Source organism: Garra rufa, chromosome 9, assembly GCF_049309525.1.
Source record: "Garra rufa chromosome 9, GarRuf1.0, whole genome shotgun sequence".
Lineage (NCBI taxonomy): Eukaryota > Metazoa > Chordata > Actinopteri > Cypriniformes > Cyprinidae > Garra > Garra rufa.
In genome coordinates this window covers 28682589-28707066 of record NC_133369.1, presented here as the reverse complement: position 1 = coordinate 28707066, position 24478 = coordinate 28682589, and the positions used below count along the sequence as shown (strand labels likewise).

Below are 24478 nucleotides of genomic sequence, written 5' to 3'. Positions count from 1 at the left end.
ACAGAGCAAGTGTCTCAACACATTTCTAGCAGGTGTCTGATTTAAACTCACTGTGGGTAACAACAGCAATACACTAAAATTTATTTGAACTCGATTGTCTTTTTATAGAGTATAGCCCTTACGATTTTTACAGCAACTTTATGAGAAAAGTCCTTGTGTAAAGTTAATATTAGATATTTTTATTGGTTGAAATCGTTCCACAGCATCACATTTGGAGTGTTTCTGTTACCACTGTGGTGTGATGTTTAACGGGATACTGTTGTCTTCTCGTCCTTTATCATAATAGGCAAGATGTAACACAAACAAACAAACCTCGTTAGAGGCTTGCCAAGTGAACATGTTTAAACAGATGGGGCTTCAGCGAGCTAATAACAACCGTTAATCAGTCTAATATGGCGGTAGTCATGGAAACGTGACAGCATTGTTGGCTCACAGTGAACGTCCAGGCTGTAGTGACGAACTCGCTTCTGCCCCACGAGTGCCGGGTGAGACGCCTCACAGCTCAGCGCCGCTCCGTTATCTTTCCTCTCCACGGGGATGCGGATAGTGTTGGAAACACTCACAGTCTTGCCGTTCTCCTGCTGAGAGATCACACCTGAACCAAAAAGAGAGGGATGGAAGGAAAAGAAGTCAGTTTGCGTGAATTTTTAACAATGTGTGTTCACATTTCAGCCAGACGTTATTTGCATACCTTTCGTACAAAGGACTGCGCGCGCCCTGATTACTTCAAACGGTATGAATTTGACGTGCTGAGCAATACACCTTACACACATCGATTTCACAACCACGAAACAGGCTCTATTATCCTTCTGAGACTATTAAGTTTTAATTTGATGATGAAAACTAAATGACAAGGGGCGAGTGCAGGGCAGTAATGGGGTGATGAAACAGACAGAGGCAAGAGTAGGTCGATAGAGAGTGAGGTCAAACAGAGTTTACAGATTTATGAGGGATATTTATGAAGATTACCGCAATTATGGGTTTCCAACTTGTAAAACTATTCTTTGGTCGTTGTCAAACTTGTATTTAATAGAAAGTACCAATCACTTGACCATTGTGGCTTAAACAAATAGCATTCTCTAAACATCTTTCAGTTTGATATGTCACTTTATACGTGTTTGATTTTGAAAACGCTTATGAAGGTGAATCAATGCAGCGATCAAGTATTCTGCTGTCACCAACAACAAAGCCACAAACAGATCCTACTTGGTGTTATGAGTATTGCCATAGAAACAAATCATTTCTGAGCCATGAACAGCTTTTGAACAGCTCTCATGTTTTTTTGTTTTTTTTTGAAGATGTGTTCAGCACAGAGAAGTTTCTAAAATAACACTTTACAATAAGACCACTGATTTACAGTCAAACCAACAATTATTCAGACACTAGATATAATTTTTTTATTTAGTGGGTGCAAGACATTATATTTTATTTATGTAAGTGAGGATAGCAAAATAAAATCAACTGTGATATATTACACCCAAAAATCCCCAAAAATCATACAGTGGACTACCAGTAAAATTGATAAGAATTTGGGACCAAGTTTTGCTAACGTGATTTTTCTTTAACTGCTAATGCGACTTTGTTTTCTACACCACAGACCGAACACAATTAAGCATTGCTTGGTAACTGGTCAACAAAGTATTGATAGTTGTGTCACACTAACACTTGTCTGAATAGTGAATAAACTGTGATAATTTGAGATAATTTGGTATTTCCTAGTATTCCCATAGGGTTTATTGAATTTAGAAAACATCACCTAACAAACTGTATTTCAGTGGTGTGCATGTTACTTCAAAAAAGTAATCAGTTATAGTTACTTCTCACAAATAGTAACTGGGTTAGTAACTGAGTTACATCATTATAAAAGTAACTAATTACCAGGGAAAGTAAGGGGGAAAAAAATTCAAATATGTTAAATAACTTGGATGTCCCCAATATTAAATATGTTAAATGAAAGAAATCGACACTAAATATAATAAATGATTATTATAAAACATTGTACACTAATCTACACTATTTAATGTTGCTGTGGGACAATGTGAGAGACACCTATCAAGTTCAGTCATTAGAATAACCATGTATGAATGCATATTTGTCATGTTGACTGAACTTAGAACTGGTGGTAATTTAGTTGGTTGTAATTTAGTTTCTATAAAAAAATGGGGGGGGGGACTAAAAATAATACAAAATTACAAATTCTACTACTACTAATAATATTAAATGCACTAAGGATTAATGAGCTGCTGGGTTCATGAATATTAATCACGTTGTCTGCGTTCGTTTGAATTGATTTGCTGAAATCAAAACAGGGACGATAACTGGCCAACCAATGAGATTGCCGTTTGTGCATTAGTTCCGCTTGCTACCGGAGAAACCGGCAGTTCTTAAAAGCTGAAGAATTTCAAAAGGAACTCTGTTATTTTGACAGGAAAATACAACAAAGAATATAGTTCACATGTAGCCTGTCAATTCTGACACATAATAATCCAGCGCCATTATGAAGCATTAAACTCTCGTGTGATTTCATTCAACAGAAGTCCACAAGTGAGGAGAATGAGGTCTCTGCAGAGCAAAAGTGGGTGTTTCTGACTTTGTGGGTGTTTCTAAATCACGCAATGAAAATGATGCCCCTTACCTGACCCCACTCCAAAACCTAACCGCCACTATGACGTAAGCCAATCATGTAACATGATCGAAAACATCCTTCTGTTTTGGCCTCCCATTACTTTCCTGCAGAGACCTATACTTGCAAGCGAGACTCATAGGACTAATAAAACAAATTACTTTTCAGAAAATCCTTTGTATGGACAAAGACATCCAGCTGTTGCTGTAGATGAGTAAGATGCAGAAAAAAATATTTTGTATGATGAAACATGATGAAAATCAGTCCATGTTTATAACAGTATATGGTTTATCTGTGTTCTTCAAGCCTTCTCAGGTATTTTCATATGGACAGTGTATATTTATATTGCAATGCTAATCGAGCAATCAAACACTCGATCGATGCTATAACGCAAGTTTGGAGTAACAATATGTAGTTATTCTCATAAATGATCTTATTTTGTAGACGTGAAGCTTGCATTTGGTAAGCTTTGAATTTCAATACAACATAGAGAAAAATGAACAGAGGCTTGCATTGTAGTATTTATTGTATATCCGTTTCAGCTTTTGAAACTAATACCAGATATATGCTCATGTTTAATATTTCCTGTGTAATTAGGTACATAAAGAAATGTATTTTGTGTTGAAAGAGTTACCTTTTCCTGCAAGTGCACAGCTCACACACACACCTTAACGATTTCAAAATATAGCTTATCCTGCCTGAGAAGACCATAAACATTGCAGATAACAACTAAAAACTAATCCTGTGTGACAGATACGCTTCAAATCGGGTGATTTTAGGTTACCGAATGGCAGTTTAGAACGCAATGACCAATCCAGTCGTTATATAGATCAGTAAATAAGTCTCATTTATTAACCATAGGTAATATATTAGGTATCATTAACTAAAAATACACATGGAGATGACCGAGGCTGAAATCCAGGACAGAGTTATTCTAGTCGCACATCCAGTTCCATCATAACAAAGTCAATGGGGTTAATGGATTTTAGGTTAAATATCTAAAATAAGCTCAAGATATTTTCACTAGGGCTGCACTGATGTATCTTTGATTATGTTAAAGTCATCAGAATATCGGAAATGCCATGAAAAGGGCAGATATCAATGGTTTATTAATTAACTACATGGAGAGAATCAGTTACATGTCTGTTGCATAATCTAGTGTTTTTCTCTGGGCAAAATAATTAAATACTTGCCTAAACAGAATAAAAATCTGTACAAAATATAGTTTGTCAGACCACATAGTACAGCCTATGCAAATGTACTACAAAATAAGACTTTATGAGAATAACTACATATTGTTACTCCAACTTGCATACAGTATAGCATCTAGTGTTTGAAATAACTTTAGTATAAACTGAAACTGATAAACTTTAGTGAACTGATTTTTATTTGATAGTATTCTATACAGTGATAAAGGCTCGATTAGCATTGCAATTTAACTATACACTGTCCATATGAAAATACAGTGGGTACGGAAAGTATTCAGACCCCCTTAAATGTTTCACTCTTTGTTATATTGCAGCCATTTGCTAAAATCATTTAAGTTCATTTTTTTCCTTATTAATGCACACACAGCACCCCATATTGACAGAAAAACACAGAATTGTTGACATTTTTGCAGATTTATTAAAAAAGAAAAACTGAAATATCACATGGTCCTAAGTATTCAGACCCTTTGCTGTGACACTCATATATTTAACTCAGGTGCTGTCCATTTCTTCTGATCATCCTTGAGATGGATCTAAACCTTCATTTAAGTCCAGCTGTGTTTGATTATACTGATTGGACTTGATTAGGAAAGCCACACACCTTACAGCTCACAGCGCATGTCAGAGCAAATGAGAATCATGAGGTCAAAGGAACTGCCTGAAGAGCTCAGAGACAGAATTGTGGCAAGGCACAGATCTGGCCAAGGTTACAAAAAAATTTCTACTGCACTTAAGGCTCCTAAGAGCACAGTGACCTCCATTATCCTTAAATGGAAGATGTTTGGGATGACCAGAACCCTTCCTAGAGCTGAGCTATCGGGGGAGAAGAGCCTTGGTGAGAGAGGTAAAGAAGAACCCACAGATCACTATGGCTGAGCTCCAGAGATGCAGTCGGGAGATGGGAGAAAGTTGTAGAAAGTCAACCATCACTGCAGCCCTCCACCAGTCGGGGCTTTATGGTAGAGTGGCCTGACGGAAGCCTTTCCTTAGTGTAAGACACATGAAAGCCCGCATGGAGTTTGCTAAAAAACACTTGAAGGACTCCAAGATGGTGAGAAATAAGATTCTCTGGTCTGATGAGACCAAGATAGAACTTTTTGGCCTTAAAGTGCCCCTATTATGCCTTTTCAAATATGATATTTCATGTAGTGTGTCAAGTAGCTGTATGTGAACATAAACTATCTGCAAAGTTGAGACGCCGACAGTGCACTATAAATAAAGTTTTTGTCTATCAAAAAAAAGAGTCGGCTCACATTCGCCTAAACGAGTCGTCAGCAATTCGAATCTTTTTTCTGTAACGGCCACACGTCACGAGCTACACATTTGCGTAATGTCCGCCCACGTTCAATTTCGCGAACAACTTGCCCGCCCACAAACAGTAGGCCTACCATTTTCACGTGGATTAACGTTACATCATGTCAAGAAGACGCCCTGCGCTGTGAGAGTGAATTTGTTTTATATGCCCTTCCGAAAGATGAAACTACCAAGAATGAGTGGTTAACATTAATTTTTTCAACACCTCAGCAGTCCAATGCCAATCTTGTGTTGTGTTCGCGTCATTTTACTGATGACTGTTTTTCCAATCTTGGGGAGTAACGTTACAACGCGAGATTCACCAAACGCTTGGTTTTAAAAAATGGATCAGTGCCCAGTTTATTTGGACCGGCTTGCTCCTCTGAACTTCTACCTGTAAGTATGATTAATAATTGATGATTGTATTTTCTAGCGATCGTTCAAAATACGTCTTTGTGTACGTTATGGTGTGTAACAACCCCGCACATGTCTTGGTAAGCGGCTAACTTGCGTTTCTGTAGTTCTGTTGTTCAGCTGTGAGTGCAATGTAGTCTAAAAATTGTGATTGATGCAGCTTGACTGTCTGTCTGCCTTATTAGTTTAAGTAATGATAATGATAAACGATGGCTTAACGCAGTGTTATGGGTTGTACGTTACAGTGTTGAAGTTCACAACGTAGAGGTGTGCCCGGTTCGCTTACAAAAGCAAATTGCAAGCACTTAGTTTCCACAGTTATAATATGACACCCACTGAGAAACGTCCTGCTCCAGTCATGCTTGCAAAACAGTTTCTTGTCGATGTGCCACTTCAACCGTTTCATCGTCAGACTCCGGCTCGAATTGATAGGGTAAAATCGAGGCTATCTTTTCTATGCATTAACAGGTCTCCACAGCTGTCATTCAGTTATGCCAATGGGCGTTTCGTTTTGCGCTGAAGCGGTAGACCAATCCAAAAGGACTGCACCATCTGACCAATCACAGCGGTGAGGGCTCACTGAAAGGAGGGGTTTAGAGAGACTGATTCTTCGAACTGCTTCACACGAGTCGTTTACGAATCATTTAGAAACGGGGTAAAATTAAATCTAATTTTTGAGAAAACTAAAGTGTTTTTTGAACTTGCATACATGTAAACCTGTTTTAAGAGACTATTACAACAATATTAACTACCTTAAACATGGCATAATAGGGGCACTTTAATTCTAAACGGTATGTGTTGAGAAAACCAGGCACTGCTCATCACCTGTCCAATACAGTCCCAACAGTGAAGCATGGTGGTGGCAGCATCATGCTGTGGGGGTGTTTTTCAGCTGCAGGGACAGGACGACTGGTTGCAATCGAGGGAAAGATGAATGCGGCCAAGTACAGGGATATCCTGGACGAAAACCTTCTCCAGAGTGCTCAGGACCTCAGACTGGGCCGAAGGTTTACCTTCCAACAAGACAATGGCCCTAAGCACACAGCTAAAAGAACGAAAGAGTGGCTTCACAACAACTCCGTGACTGTTCTTGAATACCCCAGCCAGAGCCCTGAATTAAACCCAATTGAGCATCTCTGGAGAGACCTAAAAATGGCTGTCCACCAACGTTTACCATCCAACCTGACAGAACTGGAGAGGATCTGCAAGGAGGAATGGCAGAGGATCCCCAAAAAAGAAAAACTTGTTGCATCTTTCCCAAAAAGACTCATGGCTGTATTAGATCAAAAGGGTGCTTCTACTAAATACTGAGCAAAGGGTCTGAATACTTAGGAACATGTGATATTTCAGTTTTTCTTTTTTAATAAATCTGCAAAAAAGTAAACAATTCTGTGTTTTTCTGTCAATATGGGCTGCTGTGTGTACATTAATGAGGAAAAATGAACTTAAATGATTTCAGCAAATGGCTGCAATATAACAAAGGGTGAAACATTTAAGGGGGTCTGAATACATTCCGCACCCACTGTACATACTGAAAACGAGCTGTAAATTCATCATAGGTATGTCGCAATGGTAATTCCCCGCTTTTGTTTATCTGAGGATCTGTCATGAACCGCCAAACATTAGGTCTACATTTAAGCGAAAATGAATGGCAGGTAATATTCAGCTTTTTGTGTGTTTAAAATCCAGCAAAAATGGCAGGATAGTGTATAACACGAAATCACACAAGGTGACATCATGCACCTGCAGTGCGTCCGTGAATGGAGAAAACAGAATAAAACTATTTAGGCTACATAAAAAGGAATATACATAGGCCTATACGCAAAATTTTTCACTTAAATCATTAACTGATTAACTAAATGAAAGAAAAAATTGGATCATTGTAACATGCCCTGAAGTTCACAGAAAGAAAAACGAAACGTCTGAAAGCCATTCTTTATTTTGCAAAAGCTTTACAGTTTTGAATGATGTTTTGCTTCTATTTGTATGACCAACCAGCGTTGGTATGAACATAAATCAGGAGCAGGGCCGTTTCTAGCCAATTTGACAATAGAAAAGTTTAAATGCCCATTCTGCTCGGAGTGAACCGGTATTTTTTATTTTTTTAAGCCCTGCTTTATGCAATTGACTGGTATTGGAATTGGCCAATTGTTGTTTGTTTAAATTGATATCGGTAATCGGTTCATCCCTAATTTTCACATTTTATTGTACAACATTAAATACATCAGTAATATCTAATTGTGTTTTTTATAGCTTTTACTTGTCTTGAAAAAGTCACGTGGCTAAATCTATAGCCATTTTAAACTATTTATACATTTAGCTTTCTATTTCTGCAAATAGTATTTGGCTTCAAAATGCATTCAAGTTGTAGTGATGAAGAATTATCAATTGTTAAAATTATGAAACACATAAGCCCTGCTTTATCCAATTGACCAATATCAGTATTGAATTTGGCCAATAGCCTACATTATTTTCTCCTCAAACTGGTTTTGGAATGGTAATAATACAGAGGAACGCAGGAACAGAAAAGTTTAAATGCCAATTTTGCTCATAGTGAACCAATAATTTATTTTTTTTTCTTTCGTTTTTAAGCCCTGCTTTATGCAATTGATCAATATCAGTATTGAAATCGGCCAATAGCCTACATTATTTTCTAGTCAAACTGGTTTTGGAATGGTAATAATACAGAGGAACGCAGGAACAGAAATGTTTAAATGCCGATTCTGCTCGGAGTTAACCAATCTTTTTTTTTTTTGAGCCTTGCTTTATGCAATTGACCAATATTGGTATTGAAATCGGTCAGTAGCCTACATTATTTTCTAGTCAAACTGGTTTTGTAATGGTAATAATACAGAGGAACGCAGGAACAGAAATGTTTAAATACCGATTTTGCTCTAAGTAAACCGATCTTTTTTTTTTAGATCCTTGCTTTACGCAGTTGACCAATATCGGTATTAGAATCGGCCAATAGACTACATTATTTTATAGTTCCTCTGTAATATTACAGAGGAACACAGGAACAGAAATGTTTAAATGTCGATTCTGCTCGGAGTGAACCGATTACTTTTATTTTTGTTTGATGAATAATTATCAATTGTTAAATTATGAAACAGGTATCAAATCATAAACTTTTGTTGGTTACAGAGTTTATTTTCAGCAATAATCCAAAAGCCATCTGAAAAATCCTATTGGCTTTTGGTAAAGCATTGTTTGTTAATATTGTTTATTGCAATGTACATGTGTTGACTACTGTGCGTAAGTTTGAGGTCAGTAAGATTTTTTTTTTTATAATAATACTAATTATATTTATTACCATTAAATTTTTACTGTATTTTTGATCCGGCCTTTTTAAAAAAAAATAAAAATAAATAAACCTAGATTAATAAATGCTGTAAATGACAAATTGAACATTATGAAGCATGTCCAATCTCAGAGATACCATCTCACAATACAATGACATGAACGCAGCATTGGTGTAACAGCACAGGCCAGTTTTTAATGTTTGTGTCACTCCACTTGTCTGTGTTAGTGGCATTTCAGACCACAACATGAGAGCGGTATTTTGGAGTCATGCCATTTTCTCAGACAGGCTGTCAGCCTGTGGGCTACTTGGTGAATTAACAGCAAATTTTGTCTGAAACTCACATTACTTGACATCAACTTGTTTATATAACTCTTACTTGTTTGATATTGCTTAAATAGCCTTGATCAGGCAGACATTTAAATTATTTTCACTGAAGCGGAACAGCGGCAGACTTAGAAGTCGAAATTCAAACTGCGCCCCTTCTTACCGAATCAGTCGCAGACAGACAGACACTTGCGCTCACAACTTTATATTCCAACAACATTGATAGAGCGCCAAGCCTACAATCTCACCCTGCACTTTCCCTGTCTCTTTTTTTCCCTGTCTCTGTGTCTTTGTTATTTTCTTTCTCTTCTCAGAGCCCGAAAAAGAAAAGCTGAAACAAAAAGATAGAGAAAATATGATGGCAGTGAGAAAAAGAGCAGGAAAATGAGAGGTAGAGTTGACAGAAAAGGAATAAAAGGCACAGATTGGAGCCGCACCTGGATCCAGTTCTGTGTGTGGGGGTGTGTGACAAAAAAAAACGTTCTTCTGCACACATTCGAAGGGACCCAGATGGACAGATGCATTTGAAATTCGATAGAGTGACATAAAGCAATAGAGGGGAAAATGTGCCAATGAGCAAACACATGGGGGAGAGGAGCAAAGCGTATCTTTCTGGCTGTCAGGGAGATTAGTCGAAATGCATGACATTTACCGTGAAGACAGAGAGTCTGACAAAGAGACAAAGCAAATATGCACACGTGAAGGATTTAAAAAAAAAAAGCTGACTCTTATGTGTTTGTACATGTGCTTATATGCAGCTTTTATGTTTGTAAGTGCATGTACAGTATATAAATGTACCTGCACTGAAATTACTGTGACATTTAAAGTAAACTCACCTGCGATTTCTCTGCGGTCTCTGACCCAGCGTAGTGTGGCCGGTGGTTTGCTCCGCGGGGACACGCATGTGAGTTCAACCTCCCCGCCCTCCACCGCCTCAGTCTTCACCTCCACTGTAGGCACCTCTGGAGGCACCACCACCGAAAGTGTCGCCACCTGGTGGTGTGTGTCATCGGTGTACAGCTGACAGAAGTAGCCACCCTCGTCAGATACACTTACATTAGTCAGCGTGATCCGCACCAGGCGCGGTGAGAAAAGAACCATCTGAAAACGGTCGTCTTTTAGTGCTGAAAAAAGAGAGAGAGTTGGGATAAGTAAGGATAAAGGAACCGCAAGATAGGTTAAAATTAAATTAAAATTGAGCCTATTTACTTTCTAAATGCATCCTTGTGGTCTTATTTTGAGCTATTCCAGTGGTGCATGTTATTGCAAAGTAGAAAATGTATCTTTTTAATTTTTAATCAAACTGGAATGGGTTTCTCTTTCTCTGAAATGACTTCCCTTTTCCGTTGACGTCCAAATAGGCATTTAAGCAATCTCGTTTCAAGTTTTGCTTCATTCTGGTTTATAACGCCTTCTTTTCACAGTGATTAAAATCAAGTCAAGGCCATTACAGAAGTAAAATGGGTTGCGGTTGGCAATTCACACTAAGTTAAAGTAACCAAATGGCTCTGTGAAAAGAAAATAGAGTCATACAAATGCTACTAACTTAACTACACTACCATTCAAAGTTTTTTTTTAAAGATATTAATACTGCTGTTCAAACAAGAATGGATTAAATAAAGCTTTTATGCATCAAAACATCCAAAATATCCACTGACATTTTTTTCAGATAGAATTATTAGAATTATTTCTAAAGGATCATGTGACACTGAAGACTGTAAAAATGGATGCAAAAAAAAAAATCAGCTTTGTAATTAAAATACCCTATAAAAATGATCACAGTTTCCAAAAGAAAAAATAATATTACTGTTTTCAGTATTGATATATATAAAAAAGAAGCAAATCAGCATACTAGAATGATTTCTGAAGGACCATGTGACACTTAAGACTGGAAAAAAGGCTGTACAGTTTTTTTTAATCAGTTTTGTCATCAAAATATCCTAAAACTATAAATTATAAATTATCACTGTTTCTACAAATATATGACTGTCTTCAGCATGTGACACTGAAAACTAGAAAATGTCTGCTAAAATTCAGTTTTGTCATTAAAATATTCTAATCTAAGATATTCTCATCTAAAATGTTCAGTTTCCACAAAAATATTACTGTTTTCAGTATTGATAATAATGTGATAAAAAAACAAAAAAAAAATTTCAGCAGCAAATCAGCATATCATATCAGAATGATTTTTGAAGGATCATGTGACACTGAAGACTGGGAAATTTTTTCAGTTTTAAAATATCCTAAAATATTTTCAGTTTACACAAAAATATTACTGTTTTCAGCATTGAGAATAATGTTATTTTTTTAGCAGCAAATCAGCATATTAGAATGATTTAATACATTCAGTTTTGTCATCAAAAACCCTAAAAAGAATCACAGTTTCCTCAAAAATATTACTGTTTTCAGTATTGGTTCTAATACTTTTTTTTTTTTTTTTGCAGCAAATCGGCATATTAGAATGATTTTTTTGAAGGATCGCGTGACACTGAATACTGGAAAAATTTCAGTTATGTCATAAGAAATCCTAAAAAAATACTCAGTTTCCACAAAAATATTACTGTTTTCAGTATTGGTCCTAAAACAATTTTTTTTAGCAGCAAATCAGCATATTGGAATGATTTAATAAATAATTTGATGAAAAAAAAATCTGTTTTGTCATCAAAAACCATAAAAAGAATCACAGTTTCCACAAAAAATATTACTGCTTTCAGTATTGGTCCTAAAACAATTTTTTTAACAGCAAATCTGGATATTAGAATGATTTCTGAAGGATCATGTGACACTGAAAACTGGGAAATGGCTGCTAAAAATTCTGCATCAAAATGTCCTCAAAAGTATTCAGTTTCAACAAAAATATTACTGTTTTTAGCACTGATAATATGCTTTTTTTTTTTTTAGCAGAAAATCACATTATCAGAATGATTTCTAAAAGACCATGTGCCACTGAAGACTGGAATAATGGCTGCTTAAAAATTCAGCTTTGTCATCAAAGGAATAAATTACATTTTAAAATATACTAAAAATAGAAAACACATATGTGACCCTGGACCACAAAACCAGTCATAAGGTTAAATTTTACAAAACTGAGATGTATACATCATATGAAAGCTCAATAAATAAGCTTTCTATTGATATATGGTTTGTTAGGATAGGACAATATTTGGCCGAGATACATCTATTTGAAAATCTGTAATCTGAGGGTGCAAAAAAATCAAAATACTGAGAAAATCACCTTTAAAGTTCTCCAAATGAAGTTCTTAACAATGCATATTACTAATCAAAAATTACATTTTGATATATTTATAGTAGGAATTTTACAAAAAATCTTCATGGAACATGATCTTTACTTAATTTCCTAATGATTTTTGGCATAAAAGAAAAATCAATAATTTTGACCCATACAATGTATTTTTGGCTATTGCTACAAACATACCCCAGCGACTTAAGACTGGTTTTGTGGTCCAGGGTCACATATTTTGAATTGTAACTTACTTTGTAAGCTACTGTTTTTAATGTATTTGTCAATCAGATATATCCAGCCTTGGTGAGAATAATTTGTGTATAAATAAACTAGTATTACCTTTTAAGTAGCTTTACAGCAGTTAGTGTATTAGTTTGTAGCGTTGTTAGCTATTATTAAAAGGGAAGCTTGTAGCTTAACTCCTTTTAATTAGCAGTTTGTTGTTTGCAAGTTATAGTTTCAAATTAACTCCTCGAATTCAAACAAGAAAAATCACAAAATAAAGATCAAAAGAATAGAGCAACATAAAAAGGAAAAGATGAAACGGAAAAGAAAACAGCAGATGAGGGTTTTTAACCAGCATCTCTCACAGAACAGCTGACACAGAACAACACATAAATACTGAGGGGCAGCAGAAAACAGAAGCGTCGAGAACGAGTGTCGAAAATGATTTGTGCTTTGAAACCAAGGTGAGAGAAAAATCAATTGTCAGAAAATAATAATAATAACAAATAACGATGCTGGTTACAAAGGCTGGATGGGCCTTTTTGGGATAAGATTCACACAAACCCATTTTGTATTGACTGCCGCTAAATACTCCTTTTCTCCCTACTTCCTTTTAAAGCTCTTTGTCTGTGGCTGACTGTGCTCTGGAGACGTGACCCTCTGCCATCAGCACACTCACAGATAGCAGCACGACCCACTGGCTCCATAAGATGATTACTGCTCTGAATGAACCCAGACATTTTTCAACACCTGGCTATGTGTATCTGTGTGTAATGTTGGAAGCAAACGAGTGACTAAATGAGCAAACAATTGATGTTTAAATGAATGAATGAGTGAGTGAGGGAATGAATCAATGACTCTGTGTTATGTGATAGTGATACATAGAGTAAGGTAAACACAAAATGAATCAAGTGAGCAAGTGAATCAGTGAATGAGTTATTGATTTAGTGAGTGATACATTGAACAAATGAGTAAGTTTGTGAATGAATTAATAAATGAATTAGTGAGTGGTTGTACGAACCAATGATTGAATGAATCATAGTGATAGTGATTAGTGAATCACTAAATAAATCAGTGAGTGAGTGAGCAACTGAATGAGAATTATACATTATAGTGTGATACATTAAATAAACAAGTTGACTGAATCAATGATTCAGTATGTTGCATTAAGAAAGTGATAGAAAAAGTGATATATTGAAGGAACAAGTTAGTGAATGAATGAATAATTGAATTAATAATTGACTGAGTGAGTGATTGTGATACATTGAGTAAGTGAATCACTAAATAAAAAAGTCAGCAAGCAAGCAGCTGAATGAATTATTGTTATATATTGAGCAAGTGAAAGAGTGTTACATTGAATGAAAAACATTTGTGAATGGATGATTGAATCAATGATAAAGTGTGTTACACTGAGTGAGTAATATTGATACACAAAGTGAATCACTAAATGAATCAGCCAGTGAATCAGTAGGCGAGTTAGTGAATGAGCAGAAAATTAAGTGAGAGATACAGTACAGTGAATAAATGAGCAAGATAATGAATGGATAATTGAATGAATGAGTGAGTGAGTAAGTGAGTGAGTTAATGTTACACTGAGTGAGTGATATTAATACACAAATGCTGCGTCCGAAATCGCATACTGCTTCAGTAGGTACTACATTTAAATTCAAAGTACTTCATGACCGTTAAAACAGTACGTTCTATATAGTACACTGTAACAAATTGCTGTAAAAATTACAGCAATATTTTACAGCAGCGGGTTGTATTTCTTATAATACAGCCAATACAGCATATTGCTGTAAACCGCAATGCATTCTGGTAAATTTCAAATCTAAAGAGGCGGGATTATCTTTAACGGTCGACATTTGGGAGCAGCAAGAAGAACGATTCATAACTGTGGTAAGTAAGTGTCTTATTTCTGTTTTATTTTTCATAATTTGTAACTGTATTAGAATATTAAAGAATATAAGGTGTCATAAACATTCGCGGTAACCGCAGATTAACGAATCCTCCGTCCGCGGAGCACGAGAGAGACTTGTGCGGGGATTCGGCACTGCAGTCGCGGAAGGATTACACACACATTCCCCTGCCTTATATCGGCTATAGGCGTAACATCTCTGGGTTCCTACGTTAAGAATTACAAGCTTCATTGGCAAAAGATGTGATTCACGGCGACGTCGTGCTGATCAGCACACTTTCTCGTGATTATTTTATGATGTACAACAAATTTGCACAGGCAGCCATCTGTTAACACGGGCACCGAAATAAAACGCGTATTTAGGGCTCGCGATTCGCGGTCAGCCGCTCACGGAGGATGTGTGTCACGTAAACTCTGAACGGTGCTGTTAAAGTGGTTAACGTAAGCAGTGAGATGTACTAGCACCTTTGATAACTTGCTTATTCGCTTATTGTTTGAATGTAACGTTAATGCTTTTTGCTAACTTTGATTTGAAGAATGCCTTAATCCAGCCCATTGTCCTGTCTGGCCTGTTCGCAGCATATTACATATTCTGGACTAACGTTATCAAGAGGAGACAGACGGAGTTTTGGAGTTCATACAAAGGTAATAGTTGCATTCTAACAATCTGAGTACCTGCATTTTACATGTAGATATGATAGAATATGTTTCTCAACTCAAGTAGAGAGAGTTTTTTTAGGGAGAATAATTCAGATGTACAAAAGCTAAAACTAATGTGAATTACATATTGTCTGCTTCCTGACTGTTTTGTAGATATTTATCCTGAGAGAAAAACAAAGAAGTTGAAAGGAAAAGACCCATCTAAAACGACAGAACACAGAAGAAACCAGCAGAAGTGAACCCAAGTTACCAGTTTTCTTTGCAATGCGAAGGATTTTCAGCAGAATTACTGACATGTAAGTACACATACACCAAGATCTTTTTCCTTTTATTATGTTATTTTATCCTTTATCTACACTAGCGTTCAAAAGTTTGTGATCAGTAGGTTTTATGTTTTGAAATAAGTATCTTCTGCTCATAAAGGCTGCATTTAATTGATAAAAAATACAGAAAAAACTATAATGTTGTGAAATATTATTAAAATGTTTTATCCATTTTAATATACTTAAAAATGTAATTTATTTCTGAATTTTCAGCATCAATACACTAGTCTTCTAATTACTCCAATGTCCTTTAGTGATCCTTTAGAAATTATTGTATATGCTGATTTATTATCAATGTTAGAAGCAATTGTGCTGTTTAATATTTTTATTAACCTGTGATACTTTTTTCAGGAATCTTATATATTATACTTATATATAGTATGTTACATTGAAATTGATTGTAAAGATTTATATTTTTAGATAAAATGTATATTTTAAATAACTGCTGTTCTTTGAAACTTATTCATCAAAGAATCCTGAAAAAGTATCACAGGCTCCAAAACATACACTGACAACATTGACAATAACATTGACAATAAATCAGGATATTGATAATAAATGAGAATGATCTCTGAAAGATCATGCAACACTGGTGTAATGATGCTGAACATTCAGCTTTGCATCTCAGAAATAAATTATATTTGAAAGTATAGTAAAATATAAAACTTGTAATAACTTGTAAAAATTGTAATATTTTTCACAATTTTAGTGTTTTACTGTTTAATATCATACTGATCTAACTGTAACAATCATCACTCTCTCTGCCTTTGACTGTATCTGTCATCCCTCTGTCTTTGTCTGACTGTATCATTGTTTTGTAAAATATCTAATGTATTGCCCTTTTTGTTCTTTTATATATTTTTTTAGCCACTCTGCATCCTGGGCTGGAACAGCATCTGGATCTGAACTGTTCTCCTTTTTCGATCAGAAGTTTTTTTGGACTCACTTGAGGGCTTGTTGTTTGGCCATGTTGGACTGTCCATGAAGTTGTGAAAATTCATCACTGTCTTTATGGTATTTCGAACCATTTAATTATAACCATGTTGGTTAACTTGATGTTGGTTTCAACTTTGGCTAAATATTGGTTAACCTTAATATTTAGCAGCGTAATATGTTTCAAGTAAATATTTTCATGCCCAATTTATTTTGGAATTCAGAATAATACTGAATACACTGTTCTATGACATTTCTTTCATGCAAATTTGAGAGTTAATAAATAAGAGATTTTTTAAATAAAATTGGACCTGTTTATCAAGATTAAGATGTGTCAAATTATTATTATTTTTGTTTTTATTAAATAATAGGTGCACTGAGTTTCATACTATACAACACTTTATGCAGTTAAATATTGTTTAAAGCTTATGCAGTTAATAAATTGTTTAAATTGCTAGTCATTATTATTCAGCAATCTGGAAAATAAATACTGCAAATAAAGAATATACAAATTAAAGTAGTACAATATTTTTACAGTGAAACGTTATTTAATGATTTCCAGTACACTTGTAAAATTGCAAACTATTGCTGCAATTTCACAGTAGCAGCTTTAAATAATGTATATATCGTTGCTAGTATATATATACAGAAAATTGCTGTATTTTAACAGTAAAACTGTAGTTAATCATTTACAGTGCACTTGTAAAAATTTACAGTATTGCTGGCAACCAAAGTTGCCAGTAACTTGCTGTAAATTTTACAGTAAAACTGTAGTTAATCATTTACAGTGCACTTGTAAAAATTTACAGTATTGCTGGCAACCAAAGTTGCCAGTAACTTGCTGTAAATTTTACAGTAAAACTGTAGTTAATCATTTACAGTGCACTTGTAAAAATTTACAGTATTGCTGGCAACCAAAGTTGCCAGTAACTTGCTGTAAATTTTACAGTAAATTTTTTACAGTGTATGAATATGGGTAGTATGAATGGAATTCGGACGTACTACATCCGCCGAGTCTCCACTTTCCGCCATTTTTTCGAATAACGACTCCTCTCCTGGAGCCTGAAGTGTCCATCGGATGCGTACTGCAGAATTCGGTCGGAAGCAGTAGGTCATCCGGGTACTTCTCGCCTACTGTATTTTGAATACTATGAATTCGGACATACTACTCGCCTCACATACTGTTTTTCGCGTTCTATATAGTAGGGAAGTATGCGATTTCGGACGCAGCGAAAGTGAATCACTAAATTAGTCAGTGAATGAGTAAGTGAGTTGGTGAATAAGTAGGAAATTAAGTGAGAGATACAGTACAGTGAACAAATGAGCAAGATAATGAATGGATAATTGAATGAATGAGTGAGTGAGTGAGTCAATGTTACACTGAGTAAGTGATATTAATACACAAAGTGAATCACTAAATTAGTCAATGAACGAGTAAGTGAGTTGGTGTGCTACATTTGGTGAGTGATAGTGATAAAGTAAGTAAATCACTAAGTTAGTCAGTGAGTAAGCAGGGGAGTCAACTACAGTTATTTACTGAGTAAGAGAATGAGTGATACATTGAAAGAAAAAGCAAATAAATGACTGAACCAATGCTTCAGTGTATTACACTGAGTGAGTGATAGTGATACACAAAGTGAAACACTAAATTAATCAGTTGCTGAATGAGTTGGTGAATAACTTGAACATTAAGTAAGAGATACAGTACAATGAACAAATAAGCAAAACAGTGAATGGATAATTCAATGAACGAGTGAGTGAATTATGCAATGAATCAATAATTTAGTGTTACACTGAGTGATACACAAAGTAAGTGAATCACTAAATTAGTCCGTGAACGAGTAGGTAAGTTGGTGATGAGTTGTACATTAAGTGAGAGATACAGTAGAGTGAACAGATGTGTAAGATACTGAGTGGATGACTGAATGAATGAGTGATTTATGAAATAATCAATGTTACATAGAGTGAGTGATACACTGAGTAAGTGAATCACTAAATAAATCAGTGAGCAAACAACTGAATGAATGAACATTTGCACTGAGTTGGTAAAAGAGTGATGTAATAAATGAAGAAGTTAGTGAATTAATGATTAATTGAATCAATGATTACACTGAGTGAGTGATAGTGATACACAAGTGAATCACTAAATATATCAGACAGTAAGCAGCTGAGTGAATTAGTTATTCATTGAGTAAGTGAACGAGTGATACATTAAACAAATTTAGTGAATAAATGATTGAATCAATGCTTCAGTTTGTTACACTGAATGAGTGATAGTAATAAGTGAATCACTAAATTAATAAGTCAGTGAACAAGTGAGTTGGTGAATGAGCTGCACATTAAGTGAGAGATACAGTACAGTGAACAAATAAGCGAGATAGTGAATGAACGACTCAATGAATGAATGAATCAGTGAGTCAATGAATGAATCAATGATTCAGTTTTACATTGAGTGAGTGATAAGTGAATCACTATATGAATCAATCAGCAACTGAGTAAATGAGAGTTACACACCGAGTCAGTAAAAGAGTGATATATTAAAGGAACAGGGTAGTGAATAAATGATAATTAAATCAATGATTCAGAGTGTTGCATCCAGTGAGTGGTAGTGATACACTGAGTAAGTGATTTACTAAACATATCAGTGAGTAAGCAGATGAGTGAATTGTTGCTATATATTAAGTAAGAAAAAAAGTGATACATCGAATAAAGCAGTGTTGTTTTTGACAACCATCTTAGATTTAGTCTTAGTCTTAGTCTTTTGGACTAAAATGGTTATTAGTTTTAGTCAAATTTTAGTCACTTCTATATGTGATAGTTTTAGTCCAATTTTAGTCGACGAAAAGTCAAGAAAGTTTTAGTCTAGTTTTAGTCGACGAAAAGTCAAAAAGGTTTTAGTCTAGTTTTAGTCAAAAAAAGGGGAAAAAGTAGTCTTTTAAGAAATTAATGTAGGTCAGTAAGTATTTTGCTGTTGGGTAGTGTCACTTATACGTTCTGAAAATAGCAGATCTATAGTTCAACACAATGTGAGCTTCCGGATCGACTATTTTTACCAATAATTACAATAATGAAGGAATGTTTTAAAACATAAAAGACAAACAAGGATGGAATGCTAAAACGGCTTGCCATAGTAGTATGGCAAAGAGTATTTAATGCTAAAACGGCTTGCCATAGCGGCAGATATTTTCCGGTTTTAATTGGCATGCACAATAAGCAGAAATGTCATGCATTTTAAACGCCTGACGGACCACCCACTAACATTTTCGTCTATTCTCGTCTCGTCAACGAAAACTCACACACGTCTCGTCATGTTTTAATCATCAACGAGCCAATTTTATCTCGTCAACGTCTCGTTATCGTCATGGAAAAAAGTGGCGTCAACGAAATGATTTCGTCATCGTCATCGTTGACGAAAACAACACTGGAATAAAGTTAGTGAATAATAATTTGATTCAATGCTTCAGTATGTTACACTGAGTAAGTGACAGTGATACACAGAGTAAGTGAATCAATAAATTAATCAGTCAGTGAATGAGTAAGTGAGTTGGTAAATGAGTTGTACATTAGGCGAGAGATACAGTACAGCAAACAGATAAGCAAGATGAATGAATGAGTAAACGAATGAATCAATGATTCAGTAGTACATTGAGTGAGTGAAAGTGATGCAAGCAAATCACTCACTATATAAATAGATGAGTAAATGAGAGTTATACATTAAGTGAAGAGTGATACATTGAATGAATACAAGTTAGTGAATAATGATTATTATTGATTATCATGAATTGAATGATTATTGCATAAACAAACCAATAAATGATTCAGTGTTTTGCATTGAGCAAGTAAGCAATACGTTGAGTATGTGAACAGGCAACTGAGTGAATGAATTAGTGAATGAAAAAGTGATCAACTGAATAAGTAAGTGAGCTCTTTTTTGTGACATGTGTATCTTCTTACTCTATCCATGTTTCACGCACCAGGAGTAAAAGAGCCTCACTAAAGGAGATAAATGCCTTCATTCATGCTAAATGGCAGGGAAATGTCAATGCATTGTCCAGGCCGGTGTCACCTTTAGTCACGCCTCATTTACATACCTCACAGATCTGGCCAATCTGAAGGAATCTCATGGAAAGGGCACATGCTGATAGGCTATTGTACACATGACCGCTGAGGGATATTTACACCCTGCTGCCCGCTAAAAGACTGTTATCGGGATTCATTAGTTAGCAAGCAGAGGTTTTCATTTGCGTCTTCTCTGTACATTTAGACCAGGCACTCAAGCAGTAAGGGCAGCCTGGAGCTGTCATGATCGCACTGTAGAATCCACCGATATTAAAAGCCTAAAGATTGTTCGCAAAAAGTGTGTCTGAAAATAGTGGTGTGAATGGCTCAGAAGAGGGGGTGATTTAGCTCCTACAAAATGGCCCAATTATGTGCACTTATAAAAGCAGAGATCACGGATACTAATTCAGCTTTTAGCTTTTGTGGTCCTTTCTGTTTCGACCAATTCCAATTCCTTTTCTCCGTTCCCTTTTTTCACCGAATTATGTATGCTTTGCGAGTCCTTTTCTGAGGCAAGGGTTACAAAGGCAAGGATGAAAACACATTACATATCATGTAAAACGAGGGTGACAGAGAGTCATCACTTAAAGGGATTTCAAATTTGAATGATAGTGACGGCTGAGATGGAAAAAACAAAGGTTATTACATAAAAGGATCTTTAAAAAGAAATTGAAATAAGGTGTAATCAGTTAAAAAGGATTTCAGAAAGACTGATGGCGCCAGTATAAATATATTCCAAAGATGATAAAAGCTAACCAGCATGAAAAGCGACTGCTCCACTGCTAGCACGGACTCCAAGGTTGTGTTTAACATATTTACCACTTACCAGCGCTACAAGAGAGCCATTAATGGATATGGAATGTGTCTGATGAACTCAATGTCAGAGAAGGAGTGCTTAATAAATCAATTCTGGTGCTTTTGCTTAAAAAAAAAAACTGCAGCTGCAATGTAATAAAAATGGGGAGGAACTTTAATAAGATCATTGTCAAACTTTATATTATGCTTAGCAGATGCTAAACTCTCTCACAAAAAAGCATGACAGGGATGGTAGCTTTTCAAAAAGTACTAATATGTACACTTTCGGTACAAATATGTACTTTTAAGGAACTAAAATCCAACCTTCAAGAGGAAATAAGGTATTAAGGTACACCCTTTGAAAGGGTACCTTTCAAATGACAGCTTTTGAACTGTTCGTCCGGAGTGTATAAAGATTTGTTAGTTATTATGGAAGACAGCTTCCACCTCAAAGTAAAAAAATAAAACAAGACTATTATTTGTTAGTTATGAAAGAGGTGGGTAGAGTATCCAAAAACTGTACTCAAGGAAAAGTAGAAGAATTATAGAAATCACTTTAGTAAGAGTAAAAAAGTATCCAATGAAACAACTACTCAAGTAGCGAATTACTAGTTGCTTTGTATCATGGGCACAACGAGAACACAGAATTTCCAGGTACAAATGAGAAACCGCTTTAGATGATTCAGTGATTCAGTGTTGGGATCTTTACAAATCATTCAAACTGATTTGCAAACCAATTTAGACCATTTAGCGAACTTGTTTGATTAAGGCCTTGAACAGAATTTACTCCAAAGAGTCATTCATTTGAGAATGGGGCTTTACTCATTCCCCAGAAAAAAAGAGATTAGATAAAGTGTTTCTTAACATGTATGCATTAAAACTTAAGTAACAAGAGGAAAGTCACCCAGTGCAGTTGAATCAAAGTATAGTTTATTCATAGGAAATGTACTTGAGATAAAGTAAAGGTTTAAAACCTTTTAAATCTACTCTTAAAAGTACAGATTTTCCAAAAAATTACTTAATTAAATATAAGAGTAAATGTTCTTCATGCCTATCCACCTGTGGTTCAATACTGTGACATATTCATAATAAATAAATAAAGTTGCAAGTACAAGATACAAAGCCCAATTGTGAGCTAAAAAGTTAAAACTTTCAGTAAATTACCATTTCAATTTGAAAATTTAAGTCAGTTATGAGATGTAGTCATATTGGGGCATATAAAGTCAAATCAAAATTAAAAAAATAAATAAAAATAAACCAAAATAAAACATTTTTATTTGAAATAAAAAAAAGAAAATTTGATCATTGATACACTGTAAAAAATGAATGTAATTTTAACTATAAAATATGATAACAATGTTACAGAAAAAATGGTAAGAGTTTAACAGTAGGTTCCCATACTATAAACAGGGAAAACTGTAAAACCAGCCATTTTTTAAAAATTTTTAATTTAATTTTACAGTAAAATGCTGTTATGTTTGAGTTGTGTAATCAGATTACTTTTTTCAAGTAACTATAAAGTAATGCATTACTTTTTAATGTACAAGAAAGTATTTGAGTTACGTTTTCAAATAAGTAATGCCAGTTTTTTCCCTCTCATTTATTGATTAAAATCTCTCCTGTCCTCATGTTGACAGAAATTAGGAGTAAAATGTTACTTAAGCTCTAGAATAAATGTGAACCTGCATTAATTCAACTCATTCTCAAAAACAAAAAACAAAAAAACAGATTCAGTATTCTTTAAAATAAATGATGCAAACCTGCAATCATTAAGTATGTTAATAATACAAATATCCTTTATGTATTTAATCCCATTTCATTAACCAGTGTCTTTGCTGCTGACCTTTGATGATCTGATGATCCACCACACAAATGAGCAAATATTAGTTAAGATAAACTAACGTTTGTTTGAACTTTTTTCTTATTGCTGAAGAGTGTTAAACTTTCTTTTTCTGCATTCTACTGTACAGACATGAATGTATCTTTCCTTCAGCCTGAGGCTTTTGGTGTGAAAGGGCTTTTACATTTGCAAAAAACAGAGCTTTTGATAATAAAAACAAAAGCAAGGCCTACCCAGATTAAAAAAAATAAGGCTAAAGTAATGTAATGCATTACTTTTCATGAAAAGTAACTAAACAACATAATAAGTTACTTTTTAGGGAGTAATGCAATATTGTTATGCATTACTCTTAAAAAGAACACTGATAATGACACAATTGCAAGTTAATTGCTAATTAGAATAGATTTAAAATCAAACAAATCAAGAAGAAATTGAAGTGCAGACTTTGCTTTAATTCAAGGGGTCGATCAAAAATATAACATAAAATGCTTAGGAATTCTAACCATTTCTATACACAGATCCACTGAGGGGGCCAAAAGTAATTGGACAAATAAATATAATCATAAATAAGTTGTTCATTTTTAATAATTTGTTGAGAATCCTTCTGCCTTCTGGAACTCATGGTCATCAGCAGAGACTGGGTTTCCTCCTTTGTGATGCTTTGCCAGGCCTTTACTGTAGCTGACTTCAGTAGTTGTTTGTTTGTAGGATTTTTTGCTTTTAGTTTTGTCTTCAGCAAGTGAAATGCATGCTCAATCAAGTTAAAATCAGAAGACTGACTTGGCCACTGGAGAATATAAAACTCCTGGGTTGCTTTTGCTCTATGTCTTGGGTCATCGTACACTTGTACTATGAAGAACCGTCCAATCAACTTTGCTGCATTTGGCTGAATTTGGGATATAGAAGTGGTATGGCTTTTTTAGATGTTTTTTGGCCTTGTGGTGAACCCTCTGTATTTGCTCTTGTGAAGACTTCGCTTGATTGTAGACTTTGACAGTGACACACCTGCCTCCTGGAGAGTGTTCCTTGCTTGGCTGGATGTTGTGAAAGGGTTGTTCTTAACCATGAAGAGGATCATCCAATCATCCACCACTGTTGTCCTCTGTAAACATCCAGGCCTTTATATGTTTCTGAGCTCACCAGTGTATTCTTTTTTTTTTCTCTCAGAATGTACCTGTAATGTAACTGTTGATTTGGCCACTCCTAATGTACCTGATATCTCTCTGATGGATTTCTTTTGTTTTTGAAGCCGAACAATTGCCTGCTTTCAAATACAAATGGCACACAATGAACACCAGACCTTTTACCTGCTTAA

At 35.1% G+C, this 24478-nt stretch overlaps 1 protein-coding gene and 1 long non-coding RNA gene across 3 annotated transcripts in view; one reads left to right on the top strand and one right to left on the bottom strand.

Annotated features, from left to right (window-relative positions):
* Window positions 1-24478, bottom strand: part of cadm4 (cell adhesion molecule 4) — an 86224-nt gene that overhangs the window by 40517 nt on the left and 21229 nt on the right. For both annotated transcript variants that reach the window (XM_073847313.1, XM_073847314.1), the window contains exons 3-4: window positions 10003-10290; window positions 434-595 (exon numbers count right to left, since the gene is read on the bottom strand). In XM_073847313.1, coding sequence (XP_073703414.1) covers window positions 434-595; window positions 10003-10290 — 450 coding nt within the window. The remainder of the gene's footprint in view (window positions 1-433; window positions 596-10002; window positions 10291-24478) is intronic.
* LOC141343379 (uncharacterized) lies at window positions 14460-16797 on the top strand. The gene is made up of 3 exons (XR_012356735.1): window positions 14460-15198; window positions 15367-15509; window positions 16404-16797. It is a non-coding gene; the product is annotated as an uncharacterized lncRNA (long non-coding RNA).